The sequence below is a fragment of the Penicillium verrucosum genome (genome assembly GCF_028828655.1).
Source record: "Penicillium verrucosum strain IBT 35672 chromosome Unknown utg000003l_segment0_segment0, whole genome shotgun sequence".
Taxonomy (NCBI): Eukaryota; Fungi; Ascomycota; class Eurotiomycetes; order Eurotiales; family Aspergillaceae; genus Penicillium; species Penicillium verrucosum.
In genome coordinates this window covers 281077-301311 of record NW_026643212.1, presented here as the reverse complement: position 1 = coordinate 301311, position 20235 = coordinate 281077, and the positions used below count along the sequence as shown (strand labels likewise).

The following is a 20235-nucleotide window of genomic DNA, read 5'->3' as shown; positions in this document are numbered from 1 at the left end:
TCCATCTGCAGTTATGTCTATTGAAAGTATTCACTTGCTTTAGAAGTAGCTCCAGGAAATGGCAGGCAAGTGATGTCCTTGCCAAAGTAGTTGGACTCGCTCTATATTGAGGCCCTGTTAGACCTGTATCAAGATAGTCCCGCCTCTTCTATACAAACCAAATCATATCCTACGTTTTAATTGTTATATCTAACTGCATATATAGCCCACCAAACAAAACGAAAATTCCGAAGACCATTATTACGGCAAGGGTGATAACAGTGAGGATTACCATCCAGCCGGACAGTATTGAGTCCAATGGTGGCGTCTCCTTGGGCGATATTTCGAAATTGAACCACCGTTGGCATTGCCATATATACCTTGCCTGCTATGGATTTGTCGTCTTCACTCTCATCCGCGGGACTTACGAGCAATACATCCGATTATTCTAGTTCCGCTAGCTCCAAGCAATCTCTCACTGCTGACACTGATCGTAGAATTTATCCAGATGTGGACTTGAGTTCTCTGTGTTTGACATACATAGTCTAAATACTTGCGGAGGGCCCAAAATCCGCTCATGTCTCTCTAAGAATCTCTGAATTTAACACCCACTGGGATTTTAAAAGCGCTATAGTAGCGTTGAATTTCTTACCACGTAGACAAAAATACTGCGGAGTGAGAACAAAATACACAAAGTAGGCTGTCCATCACACTATCTACGAGTCGAATAAGGCTTCATTCAGGTGAATGTGTCAGAAATATACAATAGTGAATTCTAATCTGCCAATATATCCTATTGGAATCAATCCTCCCTAACACCCACATCAAAGATACCAGTCAGTTGACTGCGCAGCGACGAGTGTCTCCTTGAGGAAACAAACCGCCTTGTGTTCAATCACATCCTCTTTCTTCCAGTCGAAGGCCCGGTTACTTATCTTATAACTAGTCCAGTCACTCTGGAGGATGAGGATTGCTTCTGGTAAACGAAGTCTGAGTGTCATGGACAAACGTTGGAATTGCGTATACCCAAGGAGATGACTGCGAGGCCTACGTTCATCGCAGGTTGCTTGCAATACCAGCTCGCGACAAAGGTGGTCAAGTTTCTCGATCACTTCGTGGCGTCGCCATGCTTTGTATATCAGCGTTTCAATCTGTGTCTCCACAATCTGGACTATCTTTGTGTAATCCGCCTCCAGGGTCGGTCCAAACACGGGCATCCGGGACATTGCTGTGGATATAATGTTAGTAATGCAAATGTATTCAATTTCCTGGAGTTAATTGTCAGTTCAGCTGAAAGTTATTATTGGAAGATAGGTCGCCTAGTAAATCTAATCACAGAATTAGATAAAAACGGCTAAAGGATGTGCGACTAAGGGTACTTATCACTACCTAGTTACCTAACTATGTATGCTTTTAAAGATGTTTGGCTAGAGAGAGACAGTCAAAGTCATTGAAGTTTTTTGGTTTGGGATTTCCTTTGTTGTTTCCATGTGCTTGAGGTTGCCATCCTCAATGAACAGGATTGCCTCGTTGTTACCTTTGTCTGTGACATATATCCTAAACCGGCGAGGGAAAACAAGTTCAATAAAGGCTTACACCAAACTATCAAGTTACAGCATGGCAGCTACATTCCATTTTCAATTTAATTTGTATGAACATTGATTGCATGGTAGCACGGAACTTGGAAGAGAGACTGTATGGCTCTATCTTAGTGGCGGTAGAAGAAATACTACGTGAAAAAAGAAAAAGCCGAAACGGACTATAGCTATTTCCATCGGATATCATGGATGTTTATTGCTAATGGTACATTGGAGACCAGGAATGGAGTCTAGTCTGCTAGGAATAAAGTTGATTATCACAAAGACCATACAAGGTCAGTTGCGATATTATTCGAGATTGTAGGGCGCGGATGAGCCAAGGTGACCTTCCCCTCCTGGGACTGAGCCAAATCAAAGAAAAGACATGAGTATGAGGGTGAAATTACAAGAATCCTCGTATATACGGCTTCTGGAAGACTTCAATAATCCGATCAATCTATTTCGCCTGAGATGGAAGATCTGAATGTACCGCATTTTTGCTTGGTCTTTTCAGATGCCTTTTACATACTATTTTGAAATGGTCTTTCAAAGCGTCTTCCTAGAGTGCTTCTGTAGCAACATGGCCGAATCAAACAACCGGTCTCTCACGTTCATCTGAAAAGTAACCCGAAAGGAAAGCCAAGGTGACCGAGAGAATTCTCTCACATGAAATGCGAGGAACTAAAAAAAGATTCTGAAGCTCAAGTTCTTTGATACTGGTCCTCTTTTACTTTCAACAGTGTGGTTTTGGTTTCGAGTTGGAGCTCTTTATTAATTACCCCAACACGCTGTCTACCTAGGTAGTTCGACCAAATGATCAGAGAACCCGAATTTCTCATTTTCTTTCATGTAAAAAAATTCAACTGTGTCCTGGAATGATTTCTTTGATGTTCGAAGTATTGCACTTTTGAACTTGGGGGGGGCTTTTCCTCGATCTGGACTTCTTTGTTTATACATGCTAGGATATAGTTAAGTTTTAGTTCCACAAAGTACAAATATTTCCCACGACTTCAAACATTTCTAGATTATCTCATGTTGCACTAAGCTTTCACACATTCCCCATCTCATACTGTTCATATTATCTCGCTCTTCAAAATGGATCGTCCTCGGCGAGCCGCTGCTGCAAAACCAGCGGGTCACTATGCCGCCACAACCACTTCCACAAAGAGAAAGAGGTCTGACACTACCACTGCTTCGGCCCGGAAGAAGGGCAAACAGAGAGCTGAGTCCACGGTATACGGAGTGGGCTCGCGTACCCCTGTTCCTCTTCCTGCTGATGTTTCCCTCCCCATCCCTGTTATTACACCAGACCCTTTGGATCCGGCCGCACTTGCATTGGATTTGAATAAATCCTATGAAGATCAGATTACACCACCGAAATGGCCAAAGCGCCAACAAAGATGGAAAAACCCGACAGGGAATCCAATCAGATTCATGGAGGATACGCCACTCGGTTGGAATACCGACGAACCCGACCTTGATCCTCAGTGCGTCTTTCCCATTATATCCACATCTATGGATACTAATATATGCTATACAGTGACGTGGAGGCTCAGATCGCAAGGTGTCATGAGAGGATCAGTGATAATATCATGCCCCATCAGTTTGATTTCAAGCTGAGGAACTTGTTGTTGGAGCAGAAAAGTCGCAAGTGAGTATTTCCGGGAACATTTCTCTTAACGGAGTTTAACTCAATTATTAGGGACATGATGTCCTTGGAGCCCGCTGGATTAAGTTGGCCTGTCGTCCAGCGCCTGCAAAGCCTCAAGGGGACTTTGGAATGGCTCCAGAGCCAGCATGACAAGTACGAGCTGGCTGCCAATGTGACGAACATCATGGCAGCATATAGATCGGGCCAATTGAGATGGAATACAGGTCTTGTTACCTACTGGTCTAGAGGCACTCAGCTCTGTCTTCCGAGGCCATTCAGGTGGGACGAATTCGATATCATCAATGCCCAAAATGACGGTAGCAGTGGCTTTTGGGTAGAAGGAGTATGTCTCCTATAACATATGGAATAGTTAGTCGGAAACTAACATGCATGTATAGCTTCAAGGACCAGGTCCAGTGCCCCAACTGTTTGATTGCATAGCTAAGCCAATCCCTGGAGACGTACCATTTCGTGCTTACGTGAGTGAAGATGTCAACAAGCTTAGAGGGGTTTTCTAACATGATTTGAAGATGAATATTACCATACGAATCCCAGAGGCGACTTTTCAAGCTGGAGGAGGTGCATTTAACCCTGTATTGGGATCTGTAGGGCTTCAGCTGCCCTTCGTCGATGATAGTGGTGCTTCTGTCATGCAGATAAATCAAAGTGATATACGGTACCTGATGAGTCTCAATCGTGATCCCCAACAAAATGACCCCCCGCCTCCACCAGTCTTAGGTGCCCTGCAAATAACAGTCGCGAATGGGGTATACAACAACCTTGTCTGCAGGAGACTTGAGATTAACATGTGGGATCCTAAAATCGGGAACTACATGTCCACCGCGTGGCATCCAGTCCAAGTCGTCATTCACGATGACACCAACTCGACACAGCAACTTCGATTAAATGGCCCTTGGCCACGACACAGGATGTATACATCGTCGGCTCCGGATGGCTTATCCAATACATATTTTACCGACATACACCCATCACAATCATTGACCGTGCCATGGGTACATCCGGCTCAAATGGCCGCCCAATTACCGGACTTTGCAGTGCAACCAATATCGGCAACAGGAGGAAAGGTAGCAGGAGGGAAAGCAGTCCCCTGATAGGCAAGGACCGTTTCTCTTCAAGTACAATGTGGCGAATATTGGGCGTTCTATTATCTTTCTGTCTTTTACACTGGTTTTTGTTGAGCTTGATTTAAACTCTAGAATAGTTTGTTCTCTTGTTATATCTATTCTTTTGGAATTTCAGCCTTTCCATATATGTAAATCAGATCCGTCAAAGTGATTATTATATAGTACAAGAATAGTTGCCTTGGCCTCAGCGTATCTTTTTAGTAGTCTTGTTAGATGTTTAATTAGATATTCCTATTGTCAAGCTTCATAGTTAATACCTGACAGAGAACAAGCGCATACAATATTGAATTGTGCAACAACCTGTTGTATAGTTATGTTTATGGTGTTGGATACGTGCAAAGGGTCTTGGCAGTGACATCAGCTCCGATTCCTGCCTCCCTTCCCCAACTCCACACCACTTCACCACTTCACCATGGTCTACGCATTTATCCTCCCAACCACCTCACCTCTCTCATTTCAATCATTCATATCCTCCACCACTCACCCATCCCTGCCCCAATCAGCCTCAACAGCCCGCCATGCTCTCCGCTGCGCACTGAAAGCCCACAAGCGCTTACCCCGCGGCCCGCGCCAGGATGCCCACCTACCCACAGTTCTGTCCGTCCTGAATGAATACATCCCCTATGTATTCGCAATCTCAAATGGACTGAATGGTCGCTCTGTGCCAACTGATGCATATCCTTCTGCCTTCCAAGATGGCTATACGTCAGGAAGGACGAATCCCCGCACCGGCGAAATAGTCGACATCACGATCCACGCGGAGATAGAGTCGACATGGAGATATACGCTGTCGTCCTCAAACGGATTGAATTTCGGGTCCAGCGGAAATAATGCAAGCGGAAATGGTATCCGCACGCGGAATGGGCGAGTCTCTGGCCGAGGCATTCACTTCGAATTGGCGTTTACGCTCGCCACTCTGGGGTATGTATTGAGTAGGATGGCGCACGCAGGAGTCGTCGCTGCACTATACGCATCGACTACCCCGTCTGCAGATGTCCGTGGTTCTGCTGTGCAGATCGCAACCCGGTATCTACTACAGGCTAGCTCGGTACATAACTTTCTCGCGTCCTCGCCAATTTTCACCGCTGCTACTGTGTCTACGGTACCGGATCTCGAGGCTGCTACGCAGTCAGCTTTATCCTCTCTTGCCATGGCGGAAGCTACGTTACTCGCTGTTCTTAAAGATGATGCATATGTTGCGGCGTGTATCCAGTCCCGCAACCCCAATGATAAAGAGTGGATGGTTCATGCACCTTCCATTCCAAAAGTACGCGCTCTGCTATTTGCAAGACTCTGTGTTCGTGCCGCGGAGTACGCCGAACAAGCGGCTGCAGGTCTAGGTGCTGTTGGATCTACTTCTGGTCGTGCAGGCCGCGTGGATGAGGATTTGGTCCGCTATACAGGAGTTTTGGCTCGCGTTGCTCGGGCACGCGCGTGTCGATTCTTTGGTGTAGATTCTGAATTGTCAGGCAAAGTGGGTGAGGGTATTGCGTGGTTGCGAGCTGCACGCACTCCACTTGGGCTGCGTGGAGCAGGGTCTGCGCAGGAGGACGCTGATGCGTCAGGGGGGTCTGCAAAGGGTGGCCTGTCCCGTTTAAAGCGCGAGTGGACAGAGCGGCGTGAAGATCGTCGAGTCACTAAGGATGCTGGGGGTAGCCGCAGCGAAAAAGGTCCATTGGATGCGGGGGATGATGCTGGTCGAAACGAGGAAGGAAGAGTCCTTGCGATGCTTGAGACCAAATGGGTGAAAATGAATGACACAGTGAGTTTGAATACTCTATCCCCTCCATAATCCCGGCGGGTCTCAATATGCATGGTTTACTGATTCAATGCAGATGAACACACAGCCCATTCCACCCTCTGCACCATTGCTTTCTAACCTGCCTTCTGGTCGAGATATCCACTCCCCCCCAGCACCATACCAACCCCCTTCATTAGATGAGGACCAACTCATGCGGATGCGTGCTCCACCAGATGAGAGAGATGATGTTCTGTTTGGAGGTGATGACGACAGTGAAGACGATGCAGGACAGCCTGATGGCCGTGGCCCTCCGGGTACATTCCCGGACCGAAGTGCCACAGCCTCGAGCATTTATTATTGAATGATACCCAGATATAACCATATATGTAGAACATGGGATATGGTGATTTAGGCATTCAATTGCCTCCCGAAGGACAAGCACAAGGGCCCGGTAAAGTGACAAGGACCGATGGAACGTGGGTCACTACGGTCTCTCCGAACAGCACTGCAACATCGTATACAAAAAGAAATAGTGATCAAACAAAGTGATATTATGTACAGTACAAACGGACAAGAGCACAAAGAAGGTAATCCTCAGACCCTCTTCTGCCATCTTTTCGTCTCCCTCCGACACGGACCCGATCTGGGTGGCTATAAGACCAAATTTGGACAGAACTGAATCGAAACCACGGGGGTTCAGCCCAAGGGCGACCATTTCATCTCGACATCAAAATTGTCCATTCCCCGCGGTATCGACATCAACCATCAAACCGGATCCTCGAAACGCAATCGCATAGCTGAACACGCAAAAAAAGACGTAAACGCTTATGCCGACTCTCCACCAAAGCGGTTCTTCTCTTGTCCGAGGTAACCCTTAATCTTGCTGTCCTTAAGGAGCTCGAAGTACTTCTCTGCAGGGAATATAAAGGTCAGTACAACGCATCGCAATCAATCCACATAACCCTTCCTCCATCCATTCAAACCCAGTTCGTTGACGGGAAAAACACCCGCCAACCTTTCATCCCCAGATATGTAGCGTATAGACAGGAGAGAAAAACAAGGAAAACAACCCACCTCGGTAAACACCACACTTCTCGAGGTGGTTCACGCCCTCGCGCGCGTAGCACTTGCCCAATTCCTCGCCGACTAGACGCGCCATCATGCTGCGGACCCACTGCTCGCGGATAATGGCGTCGCGGGCGTTGTGGACTGCGACGTTGTCCTCGAAGTCGACGCCGTCGTAGGTTGGGGCGACGGTGGGCTTTTTTGGCGAGGAAGGCGGCGGACTCGGCGGTTGGCATTGTGGGTGGTTGGTTTGTGTGGTTTGGTGTGAGGTCAGGGTGAAGTGAGGTGCTTTGCTTGCTTGGGCGCAGGACAATGGCAGCAAGGGTTGGTGGGAGGGAGTCGGCTTTTGGAGGCTGCTTGATGCGGTCGTCTGGATCGTTGATCTTGAAGGTTGGATTACCTGCTTTGTGATTGGGTGGAATGAGGGCGGTCTGGAGTGGTTTGGTGCGGGAGACTGAGGAGACCTTTTATGCAGATCTGTATGGTCACGTGGATCTATACATACCGAAAACGGTAGGTCAGACAATGAGGTAGTTTTGATAAGTCGACATTATATTTTTATTTGATTCAGAGCGAGTCAAATATATTTCGCTGGAGAAGATGTCACTTGCAATAATATCATATTTTGACCATGGTTGTTCACACCAGCTACCGTACGCCTCTATCAAGACAAAGTGAAACCACTAAAGCACTATACATACAAAGCAGAATTTCAACAAAAAACGTCCCATAATGCGAGGAATAATCGCAACAATATAAAGATGCCGTAACAAGCATAATCGATGTAAAGAGCATAAAACAGTATGGATCAATCACCCCCATCCCTAACTCTTCCGGTCATTCGGTCGTATACATCAGCGACACCATCCCTGAATCGCTCCCAGCGAGACCGGCCAAGCCAATTGCTCAGCTCGCGGTAGTAGTATATTTCAGACCAGCAATCCCGACCAAACATACACCCAGCCATGTTGACGAGGAGATCGTGTGCGTTCTGTTGATAGTGAACGACTGGGTTATCTCCGTCGCCGCATGCGCCAGGTGGGAAGGCATTGATGCTGCGTTGTGGTAAAAAGCCAACACTGCTCCGAATCCATGGTTGACTCTGATAAATGTACTCCAGGGCATCCTGTTCTTTATGTTCCCATTCCATATGCATCTGCTCGTACATGACGGGATCCCACCAGATATCGAGCAGGCGGTCTGTCCAATCAGATCGGCGCACGAAGAAAGATCCCAGATTGAATCCGGCGCAGTCTTGTGTCAGAAGCATATTCAATGAATCTGCCTTGCCATCGCCTTCGAGGGAACGACCTAGCTCGTCGAGCCAGAACTCGGGTAGTGGGTGGGTCATGTTGAGAGGGTTATACGCGGTGATATCGCGGTAAACGTAGGACTGGAGGTTATTGAATAGATGGTGTTGGAGGGATGTGTCGTATTCCATAACCCATGTGTTCAAGTCTAGCCACCAGAACCACTCTGCGTCTGGATACTTGCGCATGGCTTCGCGGATCACATCGCCCTTCTCCCAGCTCTCACGCCATTCATGTGAATAGCGCTTCTTGGCCAGCAGATTAGCCAGCTCTAGCTCATAGCCCCACTTGTGTGCATATCTCTTCTTGTTCCATATGCTGTTGCGTTCAATGGCCCATTCACGTGCACCCTTCCATTCCATGACGCCGCCCTCCACGTTCGATCCGAGGATGATGACGAACTTGCTCCCGCCGCCTATGGGTGATCGTCGGTATGTTTGGATAATGCCTGGAATGTTGTTAGAATAACACGTGGAAAAGTCCTCGTAGTAGAAATCACTTACTCGTCCAGAAAAATAGATATCCAACCCACACCAACAACAATGCCAACAGCAGCCGGGACCGGCCCCGGCGCACTGGCATGCGTAAGCCACCTAGCAGACCATAGCCACTGCTTGAACGCTTCCATTCCCGACCAAAATCATCCTTATCGACGTATTCACGTGAGGAAAGCCTTCGAACGCTATGAAACCGAGTCGAGATCTTGTGTCGTTGGCGAGAGAAGAAGCCGCTATTGCGTGTTGAGAATGATGGATACCCGCGTACCTCGTCGCTTTTTGCCTTCGCTGCTGCCCACGAAATGCCACCTGCCGTACCTGGGGAGATTGAACCGGGTGATAGACCGTTGGGTGGTACAGTGCCACTAGCCGGAACAAGTCCCGGGTTGGACCACCCCCCCGCCCGGCCGGGGAGAGGGTGATCGCGATAATGTCATCGCGTCGATCTGCGCTAAACAGCAAATTGGCAGAGAGTGATTGTTGTGAAGTCTTTTCAGTATGTCGGAGGGAAAGTACGAGTGGAAGGGATGGATTTGATGTGAGGTCAGAGAGATGTAACGAGTGACGTGAAGTTAGGAAGAGAAGTAGTTAAGACACACCAAACATCATTACATACATGTAGGTAAACGTAGGACATTATGTGCCGGATTCGAAATGCGAAGGAACTTGAAGCCGAATGCGGTGCCAATACCACGGTCTTGGAGTAGGAGCGATTTGAGTTTCGATCCTTCCCTTGGTTAAATGGGAAATTGGATTTGGATGTCAAATTAGCCTCAATATAGTTAGTTACTTTAAAACTATTGGATTTATAAGACTACAGGTACATATTGTATAGTGGAAAATTAGTCCAGTTGACATTAAGTCCACCTATAAATAGTTACACTCAAAGTATAGACCGATTGGAGATCGGCTCCACTTATCTACATCTACTCAACCGCTTGCGGACAAAGACCATTGTGGACCGATAGCAATGTAGTTAATTCCCATCGGATCACACAATTACTATCAATCTACGTACAAAGCAGAAGGGCTAATAATACCAGATCTCAATCTAATCCCGATCCTTGCATTGAGGCTGAATGGGCATTCGGTTCGCCAGCCCGCCAGCCTTGGCCATAAGAGCCTGTCGCACCATGAACCCGGCTTCATGTCCGGGCCGAGGCTGGGCGCTGTCGCCCTGGGTGAAGTCGCACTGGAGCTTGAGGAACTTTGTTCGGTCTTTGTTTTGGTACACAGTGATGATGTCGCCCGTGTAGAGCTTCCCAAATTGTAAAGCCTCGGGACCATCCTCGGTCATAGAGCCACGGCGCAGCAATGTGTCGTTTACCCATATGCCAGAACGCGCTTTGGTGGAGAGAATAGCCATCACACCTGGAATTTCAAGCCAGCTTTCACCTGCTGCGATCCTCGCCTCGATTCCTGGAGTCCAGAATGTAACCTCTAGGGCATAGGCGGGAATCCTTGTGTCCATGCGGTCGGCATGCTTGACGGTGGCTAGTGGGCCTCGACCCCATGAGGTGAGTCTATCTTCAAGGTAGATTGTCAAGTCGAATATCGAACCGGGGAGACTCTTCAACCTTCCATATCGCTTTGGTGGTTTCGCGAACTTGGGATCTGACAGAGTGGAGGAAATAGGCGGGGAGTTGGGTCGATGAACAATCGGTTCTGACGGGTCTGATTCTTCCGCATTCATCTGGTCCAAGATAGCTTGGCCTGTCTGCGCATCAAGGGTGGTAGCAAACTCCGGGTCGTATTGTGATTTGGAGGGGAGGGAGGTGTCGTTGGGAGCAGGGTCGCGGCGGCTGCTGCGGGCGCTATTATCGCTAGATGCCTCGCTGGCTGTGTCGGGGATTGCAACCGCAAGGTCAATCCGACGCGTGAACTTTGCTTTTGGGGTTGGCTCCTGGGGACTCGAGACAGGTTGTTCCTGAGGACTCGAAGTCGGCGGCACAGAATCCCTGTTTAGTGTACTAGCTGGCATCCCGTCCTTGATGTGCCCAGGAGTGGTCTGCCGCAAGGAGGATTTGTTAACCGGGCCACCCTTGACTTGAAGAGCGGGGTTCAAAGAATTCATGTTGAGTTGCCCAACGAGCTTCTCAGCGCCCATCAAACTGGGCGCAGTGCCACCGAAGGGAACCACCGGGAGGGAAATAATCGACTCGTTGGGATTGTCGCTCATCATCGACTCACCGGAAGAGAGAAAGTCAACGTGAAAATTGTTTGCGTCGTATGCATCCATGTTGCCGAGTGCGTGGGAGCTTCGCAGCGCTGAGGCAGAAACTTCGCCAAACAAACGTTTGGCATGATTGTCCACCACTGCTTGCCCATCTTGGAAGCTCTCAATATTTGGAAGGCTGGGATAGCGAACATCGGTGGGGATGTACTCAATCCGAGGCCGTTTGGAGATTTCTTCACTGCTGCTACCTTCTTCACCCTCGGCTTCATGTATGTACCCCGGACCCTCAGCGAGAGACAATTGTGAAGCGTCTAGCTCGTCCTCGGCATCCTCGCCAATGATTGAAAGCTCACGTTGATGGTCATACAGCAAGTCGTCATCATCCTCATACTCATCTACATCAGGGACCTCCGCAATCCAAGGGTGCTGGAAACATTCCTTCTCTGTCGGACGAGAGAAAGGGTCCCGGTTGAGAAGCTGGGCGACAAAGTCAATGCCAGATTCAGACACGCCTACTTTGCGCAAGGCATCAAAATCAGCATCACTTGTCATAATAGTACGAAGCATTTGGACACCTCGATCTTCTGCACGCCCTGAGTATGGCGGAACGCCACACAGGATATGGAAAAGAACTGCCCCTAACGACCACATGTCAACGGATTGGCTGTACGGAGATGTTTTAGGCGGTCTTCAAATATCAGCAGAAGCTTCCCAAGAGAAAAAGAAATCAGTGACTTACTGCTCTCCAACGCGACGCCTCTTTCGGAGCTCGCCACGGCGGTATTGATCATAGTCCGGGTACACCTCAGGCGCACAGTAGAGAAGCGTTCCACAAAAAGTCTTCAAAAAGGTTTCCTGCTCCACCACTTTCGACAACCCAAAGTCGGATAATTTGATTCTGAGAGGATCCAACGAGGCAATCAGGATGTTGTCCGGTTTGATATCCCGATGGGTGATGCGGCGTTTATGCAAATAGTGAAGTGCTCGTAACGTTTGTCGTGCGATCGTTCTCACCATCTCCTCCGCGATTCTTCCCTGGGTTTGCAGATATGTCGACAACTCGCCGCCTGGCACATACTCCATGATTATATAGATCCATCGATCATGCTCGTGGTGATTGATGTATTGAACGATATTCGGCTACAACGGGTTAGTTATCACATTACAAGGCAAACTCAGGAACATCGCTTACATGTGTGAGATCTCTCATGATTTTCATCTCATTATCGACCTTTTGATCAAGGATACCATTTTTCATAAAGCGGCGCTTGTCGAGTTCCTTTGCTGCATAGATGGCGCCATGTTGCTTGGTTGCAATCTTGTACACAGTAGCGAATGCACCCTTTCCAATCTGTCCAGTCACGTTGTACTCGGCACCACCAGTCCAATGCATGCCATATGCGTTGGCGGATGACCATGCCAAGGCCGACGGGCCTGGGCCCTGTCGTTCTTTATGCGTCGGGGCATGAGCATGGACTCTTTCGAAATAACGAAACAAGTTCTGGTGATATTGGACAGCGAATCCTTCTCGTGACGGAATTCGAACCACAAAGCGGACCTCATCGGAGGTTTGTGATCCGGTAATGACTTGAATGACGGATCCATTTGTGAGCATTCGACTGTTGCCATCCTTCTGGGATTTCCGCAGGCGGCAATTATCCACAATGGTACCATTTGTCGACGTATCCTGGAGCATAAGAATGCCGTCCTCGGTTAGAAATATGCGAAAGTGAGTGTTCGACACACGTTTAGCATCGTCATCAACACTCAGAAGAACATCGCAGCGAGAGCGATTGCGACCGAAGCAGAAACCAAGTCCCAGGTTGTGAACTTTCGACGACAGCCTCAATGCCAAATCTAAGGCTGCTGTGTGGGAGGATTCATGCTCCAGTACGTCCCTTTGGAGTATATGCTGAGCACATATTCCTCCAGTAGCACCAACAGCATCATGGGCAGCATGCGAATTTGGATGGAGGATACAGATGATGTCGGCCAAGTCTGAATCTTGGATGCCAGAGTTATTCATTCCCATTCGGCGAGGATCAGCACATGGCTGGGTGGATTCCTGAGTGGCTTCCATTATGAGGACGAATGCAGGTGCAAATGAAGGTGCTAGGAGAATGAGTAGAGAAATGAACTACAGGTACAGATCCGATGGGGTAGGGTATATGTGCTGCAAAGCTAGCAAAGGAAATGTGCATAAAAAGGTCATTAAAGTCGTAGACTGGGGATATAATAAGTCAGTAATGTTGGACCAAGAAGTAATGGTAAGGGGGACTTTATATATACCTCGAGGGGAATGGGTACTGGGACCAAGGAACCGCACACCCGGGCAAAAGTTGGGCAAGATAATGATATGTATGGTTTAGGACCAATGACACATTAACCAGTGTATGTGTCGGATGGTCAAAGGATTGGTCACAAATGTTTGCCTCAGTTATTGCAAGGAGCGGAATAAGCAATGAGTGACCGATAAGTGAACTGTGTGCCTTGCAGAGTGGGGTGTCCCTCCTCGACTCTCCTCAAAGCCAGTATTGGTAAACAGAGATGATGATGCTGCCCATGTAATTCGCAGTGAGTCTATGCAGCCCTTGTCCCCAAGCCATAGGAATACAGAGCTCGATCCTGGTGATAAAGATGTCTACCGGTGGAGGGATACCGGACTGTCAAGATGGTGTTCAATGAGATGCTACCCAATGGTGTTTCCGGATTAACAATGCTCGAATTAAGGAGGGGGCTGTATTCTGCAATTTCGAGTGGGCCAGGAGGTATGTCTGTGAAATTCCGTTCCAACAAATTAGCAAACGTCGTTTGGAAGCTTGAAGAGACCTTTGTTTATCATCGACTCGAGGTCGAGGATGAACTCACACAGCTTGAAAGATTGCCTATCGACCTGTCCACAGCTAGTAAAAATTGAGAGAGTAGACAGATAAAAATGGGGACGCCTGGGCGCAAAGTCGCACTCCTGGAAGGTCGTCGTCCGAGGAACAAGACCAGGAACGAGCCGCGACTCGGTACCTGAGGCAACGACGCGTTCCTAAGGCGCGTAAACTCCTTACTCATCAGGCAGCAGGCACGTTGATTGGCCAAGCGGGATATGGCGGGGGGAACCATCTATGGACGGAATCTCCTCGAGTTCGATCTATGAGAGAAAAGGAAAAATACATACGTACATCTATCTCTACCTAACTAGTGAAGCAAGGCTTTCATATATGTACATATGGAGGTAACACTATATCCAGTTATTGTTTCCTTCAACTACTTACTCCCGTATGGCTTGCTAACATCTTCACTCCGTTTGAAATCACCCTTGAGTGCAGTATCGAACACTTGTTCCAGTCGTGCGAGCGCTTCATCCGATACCTCTGTGACAGGTCAGGTTTTGATTCATGCATTCCCGGCCCCAAGGCAGATTAAGGGAGCACTTACGGTAATGGACCACCACGCGGCCACCCATCAATCTCAGCCCTTTTTGCTGTCCAATCTCTGCCAGGTCATTTGGACCCACTCCTGATGCCTCGAGATCCAACCAAACCATGTTGGTGTGCAGGGGGTACTCCAGCTTCCCACTGCGACTGGTCCACAGATCGGCTACGTGCTTCGCCTTTTTATGTGTTGCTGCAAGCTTTCCGGTCTGGCCTTTGGGGTCTGTGCCAAAAGTTTCAGTAAGTGCAACCCGGGCCGCAGCTGCAATCACGCCCGTCTGTCGAGCACCGCCACCGATAGATTTGCGGAACCAGCGCGCTTTCTTGATAAACTCTTGGGAGCCCACAATGATACTTCCAATGGGTGCCCCTAGCCCCTTGGAAAAGCAAAGACTAACGCTATCAAACAGGCTTGTATATTCAGGTAAGCTCCCAGCCCCGGACACGACGGCCTCCCAGAGCCGGGCACCGTCCAAGTGAACCTTGATGTCATTAGCATGAGCCCATTCCACAATGCGCTTCGCCTCGGCGAGCGGCATAATCATCCCATCCAGGGTATTCTCCAAACTGATCAATTTGGTCGGACAATAATGAATATTATCACCAAGCACTGCATGCTTTTTGACATCTTCCAAGGTCAAATGCACCCCGTTTTTGGGAATAACAGGGCTCACAGTGGCACCAGTCCAGGCGCTCACACCACCAGCTTCATAACAAATGATATGTGATCTATGGTCGCATAACACTGAGTGAGGTGGCTGCGCGAGATGCGAGCGAATGGCCACCTGGTTTCCCATTGTCCCGGAAAGGACCAACAGACTATCCTCATGTTTGGTAATCTCGGCAACATATCTTTGCAGCTCGTTGGTGACTGGATCCTCCTCGAACACATCATCCAGAAGAGTTGTTTGGCAGATCGCTTCGAGCATCGACGGTGTAGGCTTCGTCATTGTATCGCCTGACTCAAATCAGCTTCAATTCCGTCTTTGGCATTCCCGGCTGAGTCATACTTCGCAGGTCGAACTCCGCAGCTCCAGCCCCGTGCCAGCCTGTGGGCTTCTTGTCAGTGGTGCCAATGACTGCCGAGGCACGACCCAGGGCAGCATCAGTAGAGAGTTGTGCCATCGCGACCGGAAGGATGATCTTTCGTCCGCGTGGGGCTATTATTTGAAATGCCGAGGAAGACCGACAGAACGGGTGCAACAAGCGATTCATGGATGAGCTTTGCGACAGCAAGCGCAAATGACTCGAGGGAATTGTGAAAAGAGGGGAGCCGACACGTGATCCGGGGACAGAATGGATGCTACATTGTGGAACCGGGCAGTATAGATATCGTCGATATGCAGCGGATTACATTGGTGATCGGGGGATAAGCAGACAATTTATCCCAGTCCAGGTTCACAACCAAAAAGTCGTCTTTCCCCTATCAGAAGTGTATAAACTGTAACTCGAGGCTACCGCGGCTATGACGCCACTGCAAGTAGTCCTTATCGATAACCAAATTAGGACTAGTGCGTCCAACGGACGGCCTCGACCGCTGAGTCAGCTTTGGCTGGCCGCGGGCGGGCAATGTGCTTCAGTGGTTCAAGCCCGCACAATCTTACGGACTCTCTAACTCCTCACCCTCATACTGGTCGCGCAAAGATGGATCTATCCCATCTCACACGGCCTGGCATTTTGTGTCAGTGTGCTCGGTGCTCCAGCTCGCTGGCTGCACTAGAGAATGGGTGGGCCAAACTATCTAATGCTTACTCAATCCCAACGGCGTGGCTCAGTGTCGACCTCCATCGCATCGCCGTTTCTTCAGAGCGGAAGCAAATCCCTCAGACATCGGACATGACCCTATTACGTGGCCGTGTCATCCAAGAAGTGTCATGTAAACTCTGTCAGCAACGGATGGGGGTACTTTGTCCACTTGACAACGGGTAAGTGGCTGTGGACCAACACTGCCGCTTCTCACTTGCTAATCTGTTCTTAGGATGAATATTCTGTGGAAAATGTCGAAAGTCGCTTTTAGGGAGATTGTTACCATGCGAACGGTGGAGCCGGTCTTCAACCAGGGGGCCCTTGAACGACTAATTTGTCCCCCAAAAGAACCTCCGCGCCGAAACCCCGACCTCGTCCAAGGCAGCGCACTAGTGCCAGCTGGCTGCACAGACCCCAGCACCCTCGATCCCTCTATGCAAAAGCAAATGCTTCACCAGGGTAGAAGCATTGATCAGATCTCCAACTCAGTGTACCATCTCCAAGACACAATGTCAGATCTCAAACATTCATTTACAGCACTTCGGATTGAGTTGAATGGACCCGGCCGAAATCTGGGCGAAGGCTCCATACTGCAGGGACAGGACTTTGACATGATTGCTATGGTGCTGAAGGAGCTAAAGTCCAAGTCTGACGAGATCGAAAAATTGAAGTTGGAGATTGAAGCGCTGAAACTGAAGAATCGCTACATGGGAGTAACCATCCCACAGCAGCAAGAGTCATTGTCGGTAATGAACATGAACGCTGCGCTTCCCGAAGTTCGGAGCCCCGGCTTGCTTCAAGCGGGCCGGAAACGTAACTGGCCTGACGCATTCCCGAGCGATCGCAGTCAGGCAGTCGCGGACTCGTTCGACGAAGACGATATGGTGGACGAAATGTCGCTATCAGATCCGCCGAGGTATAGCTCTCGCGTTCCTCTCAATGACGAACGTCAAGCTGCAATTACCAAGGAGCCCCCCGGCACAAGAGGAACCGAGGTCCCTAGAGGTGCACATGCCTCCTCGAGAGCCCCAAAATACCTCTAACTCCCTTCAATGCCAATCCTATACACTACAGCAAACTATAGCCAAACGCCCACGTCTGAGTGCCCCGGTTGAAGATAGCCCTCAAACAGCTCCCCCAGAGCCCCAAGCTGTTCCTCAGAAAAGACAGCCTGGCAGGCCAAGGAAATCGATCAGCCAACCCACCATTCCCGCTTCCACCGAATCACCAAGTACAGCTCCTTCTAGCACGCAGGAAGATGTCGAATCAAACGGCCAGCAAAACACAGTGCGACGTCGCACGTCTCGTCGTAGCTTGCGTGCACAATCCCTTGGTCCAAATATCAACCATGGACTTGCGCAGGAGGACCAGCAGAAGTCACAAGAATTGATCAAGCCCCCTCCTGAGGCTCAAACAGCACCCAACAAAAAGACAAAGCGTAATACTGGCTCCCCCAATGGGAAACGAACTGGTGGTCCAGAAGATGATGGAGATGAGGCCGCTATGAATGAGAAGCGGAAAGCTAAGGTCGCGGCGCGGGACGTCATGGCCAAGATGGCTTTACAGCACGAGGAGGCCTTGGAGGCCGAGAATACACGATAAATTGTCGGCGAATATCATTCACATACTTGTACACTAGAGAAAAAACAAGACACAACTGTATTATGGCCAAAACTCCAACCGAAAACGATTGGTAGCTGCGGGTAGTTCCTCGTCAATCCCCTCGATTCCTTGTTATACATCGAAAGGTGTTTTGTGTGGTTTATGAAAAACATGTCGGTGTGCTCGTATATTGACGTCCCTGATATCATTTCGGCGCAAATAGATTAGCTACCTCAGGGACACTAGCCACATACATATTCCGCCGATTGCCCTAGTTTATACATATATGTATAGAATAGAGATCGTAAAAAATCTAGCTAGCTCAATTCTTTTTCTGTTCTCATTGAAAAAGCAACTCGCGATTAATTGATGAATAGCTGAACAACCAGCGGTGAAATGCCCGACGGTTGGTTTCATCATCTTGCATCTACAACTCGCAGTGGAGTTTCACCTAGTCTATCAAGCTCGGTCACGGTGGCTTATATAGTGCGGAGGGCTGTATTTCCCCCTTCTCAAATGGTGAGCATTGAATAGTCGTGCCAGAAATCATGTCTATATATATATAGGCTGTTTCCCATCCATGGATAGTTCAAGGACGATTGGTATTGCTGTACCATACTGCAGTCTTAAGTTCACTCCCTGTGAGTTTATGTCCTCCACCGACCTTTGGATACTAATCCCACAATTCAGAAGTTACCCAGTAATTCAGTATGCTCGTCTACTCCGGCATAACATCAAATGCGGAAGAGGCATACTCCATTTTTGGTACTTCCCAGGGCCATCTACAATATTATCGCCATAAAGATAATATCGATGTATTTGTAATCACAGATATCGGTAGAGTAATTGGAAATTGGATTCCTAAGCTATATGCCAATATATCCTAACGCACTATCATGTCTCATTAATTATCATTATTTTCACTCTGCAATGTCCCCAAAGACTGAGAGTTACTAGCGAGTAGAGATGAAGTCCTGCGAATCGGACTGTTGTTGGCTGAATGACTGAGGGAATGCCGCGATCCCACCAATGATGCCAATGGCCATGAAGGCAAGAGAGATGAGAGACCAGATGACTCCCCAGCACTGGGAAGATCCACCGTATCTCTTCGCAAAGACGCTGGCATCGGAGCTGTTTACTTTGCGAAGGATGAGATCGTCACACTGGAGCACAGGTTATTAACAACATAAATCAACAGTGTGGTAACTAGTACTTACAATATCCCAAACACTGTACAAAGCAGACATGACACCAATAAACAGCTGTAGAGAAAATTAGATCAGTAAAAGTTGACGATGAGGTGAATTAAATCATCAGACATACCACGACCCAGCGCAAGGCTTCACCGTGGGCAATGAACCAGCATGCCACCAACAACCCGACTGCAAGGAGAACAGTCATGATGGTCAGCCAGTCTCTCCGCGCCCACCAAAGGGTGAGCAGAAAGCAGACACCAAGGATGATACTGGCAACCTTGCTGGCAACGATATTAAAGCCAGCAAAGATCAATAGAGCGCCGATAATCGACGATCCCAGGTACCCAGCAGGCAGAGTAATAGCACTCATACCGCCCTGCATGACAGTAACACCACCTTCATGTGGATCCAGCGATATGGACTTGACTTTTCCGCCGGTACAGCAAGCCGTAATCGCATGACCGAATTCATGGAACGCAATCACTAACATCTGTCAAGGGGTTAATCGCAGTCTGTCAATATAGGGCTGGAAGTATTTACCTTGAAGGGCCATAGTACCCACCGGACATATGGTAGATTCCATAATAGCGCGATGACCACAACATATGCTGCCATCACCCCTAAGGTGACGCCTTGGGTGTGGTTGACGCTCAAGCCACGCCGGGCCAGTTGGTGCGGGGCCGTTTCCACCGCGCTTTGGGCTAGCGCTGCATATAGGGCTGGCATGGTGTGCGATAAACAAGGTCGGAAAATCGGGAAATGGAAAAATGCAAACGTGCGAAATGACGGAGAAAGTGCAAGTGGAGTTTATTTAAACTCTTAGAGAGATCATCCACGCGTCCCTATAGGGACGCGCATGCCACTTGTTATTTTTCGTGGCGCAGGTGGCTGATCTGCCGTGGCTATTTTTAGTGGCTTGGCCCGCTTGGCCTTTTAGGCTGAAGGGTTTCACTCTCTTTCATACCACCGTCTATCAAAACATTGAAAATCGTATTATTGACAGATAATTGCAGAACTTCAGGATTCAATATGATATATGTTTCTTATAAGAGATATCATCATCTGAAAAACTTATGCGCGGGTTACACATGCCAGCTGTCTTGGATTGTAGGTGAAGGATTATAT

At 48.7% G+C, this 20235-nt stretch overlaps 9 protein-coding genes across 9 annotated transcripts; 4 read left to right on the top strand and 5 right to left on the bottom strand.

The window, feature by feature from the left end:
• Nucleotides 1-803: 803 nt before the first annotated feature.
• Nucleotides 804-1205, bottom strand: N7516_007913 (uncharacterized protein; the record flags this gene model as incomplete). The annotated part of the gene is made up of 1 exon (XM_057220633.1): nucleotides 804-1205. The coding sequence occupies one exon, from the start codon at nucleotides 1203-1205 to the stop codon at nucleotides 804-806; it is 402 nt and encodes a 133-aa protein (XP_057070905.1).
• A 1446-nt stretch (nucleotides 1206-2651) lies between these two features.
• Nucleotides 2652-4319, top strand: N7516_007912 (uncharacterized protein; the record flags this gene model as incomplete). The annotated part of the gene is made up of 5 exons (XM_057220632.1): nucleotides 2652-3043; nucleotides 3097-3207; nucleotides 3259-3550; nucleotides 3606-3686; nucleotides 3738-4319. 5 exons carry the CDS (start codon nucleotides 2652-2654, stop codon nucleotides 4317-4319), a joined length of 1458 nt encoding a protein of 485 aa, XP_057070904.1.
• Nucleotides 4320-4764: 445 nt separating this feature from the next.
• Nucleotides 4765-6454, top strand: N7516_007911 (pH-signaling protein PalC; the record flags this gene model as incomplete). The annotated part of the gene is made up of 2 exons (XM_057220631.1): nucleotides 4765-6114; nucleotides 6188-6454. The coding sequence occupies 2 exons, from the start codon at nucleotides 4765-4767 to the stop codon at nucleotides 6452-6454; spliced, it is 1617 nt and encodes a 538-aa protein (XP_057070903.1).
• A 340-nt stretch (nucleotides 6455-6794) lies between these two features.
• N7516_007910 (putative alpha-1,6-mannosyltransferase subunit) lies at nucleotides 6795-9920 on the bottom strand (the record flags this gene model as incomplete). Its single annotated transcript, XM_057220630.1, has 5 exons — nucleotides 6795-7004; nucleotides 7168-7528; nucleotides 8012-8916; nucleotides 8972-9330; nucleotides 9901-9920. The coding sequence occupies 5 exons, from the start codon at nucleotides 9918-9920 to the stop codon at nucleotides 6919-6921; spliced, it is 1731 nt and encodes a 576-aa protein (XP_057070902.1). The 3' UTR covers nucleotides 6795-6918.
• A 96-nt stretch (nucleotides 9921-10016) lies between these two features.
• N7516_007909 (serine/threonine-protein kinase) lies at nucleotides 10017-13221 on the bottom strand (the record flags this gene model as incomplete). Its single annotated transcript, XM_057220629.1, has 3 exons — nucleotides 10017-11829; nucleotides 11881-12281; nucleotides 12334-13221. The coding sequence occupies 3 exons, from the start codon at nucleotides 13219-13221 to the stop codon at nucleotides 10017-10019; spliced, it is 3102 nt and encodes a 1033-aa protein (XP_057070901.1).
• Nucleotides 13222-13812: 591 nt separating this feature from the next.
• N7516_007908 (uncharacterized protein) lies at nucleotides 13813-14058 on the top strand (the record flags this gene model as incomplete). The annotated part of the gene is made up of 2 exons (XM_057220628.1): nucleotides 13813-13909; nucleotides 13943-14058. The coding sequence occupies 2 exons, from the start codon at nucleotides 13813-13815 to the stop codon at nucleotides 14056-14058; spliced, it is 213 nt and encodes a 70-aa protein (XP_057070900.1).
• A 341-nt stretch (nucleotides 14059-14399) lies between these two features.
• Nucleotides 14400-15691, bottom strand: N7516_007907 (threonine aldolase GLY1; the record flags this gene model as incomplete). The annotated part of the gene is made up of 3 exons (XM_057220627.1): nucleotides 14400-14506; nucleotides 14571-15524; nucleotides 15577-15691. 3 exons carry the CDS (start codon nucleotides 15689-15691, stop codon nucleotides 14400-14402), a joined length of 1176 nt encoding a protein of 391 aa, XP_057070899.1.
• Nucleotides 15692-16177: 486 nt separating this feature from the next.
• On the top strand, nucleotides 16178-17914 carry N7516_007906 (uncharacterized protein; the record flags this gene model as incomplete). Its single annotated transcript, XM_057220626.1, is given in 3 exon segments — nucleotides 16178-16491; nucleotides 16545-17307; nucleotides 17318-17914. 3 exon segments carry the CDS (start codon nucleotides 16211-16213, stop codon nucleotides 17912-17914), a joined length of 1641 nt encoding a protein of 546 aa, XP_057070898.1. The 5' UTR covers nucleotides 16178-16210.
• A 953-nt stretch (nucleotides 17915-18867) lies between these two features.
• On the bottom strand, nucleotides 18868-19836 carry N7516_007905 (M50 family metallopeptidase; the record flags this gene model as incomplete). Its single annotated transcript, XM_057220625.1, has 4 exons — nucleotides 18868-19077; nucleotides 19132-19176; nucleotides 19238-19600; nucleotides 19651-19836. The coding sequence occupies 4 exons, from the start codon at nucleotides 19834-19836 to the stop codon at nucleotides 18868-18870; spliced, it is 804 nt and encodes a 267-aa protein (XP_057070897.1).
• Between the last annotated feature and the right edge of the window lie 399 nt (nucleotides 19837-20235).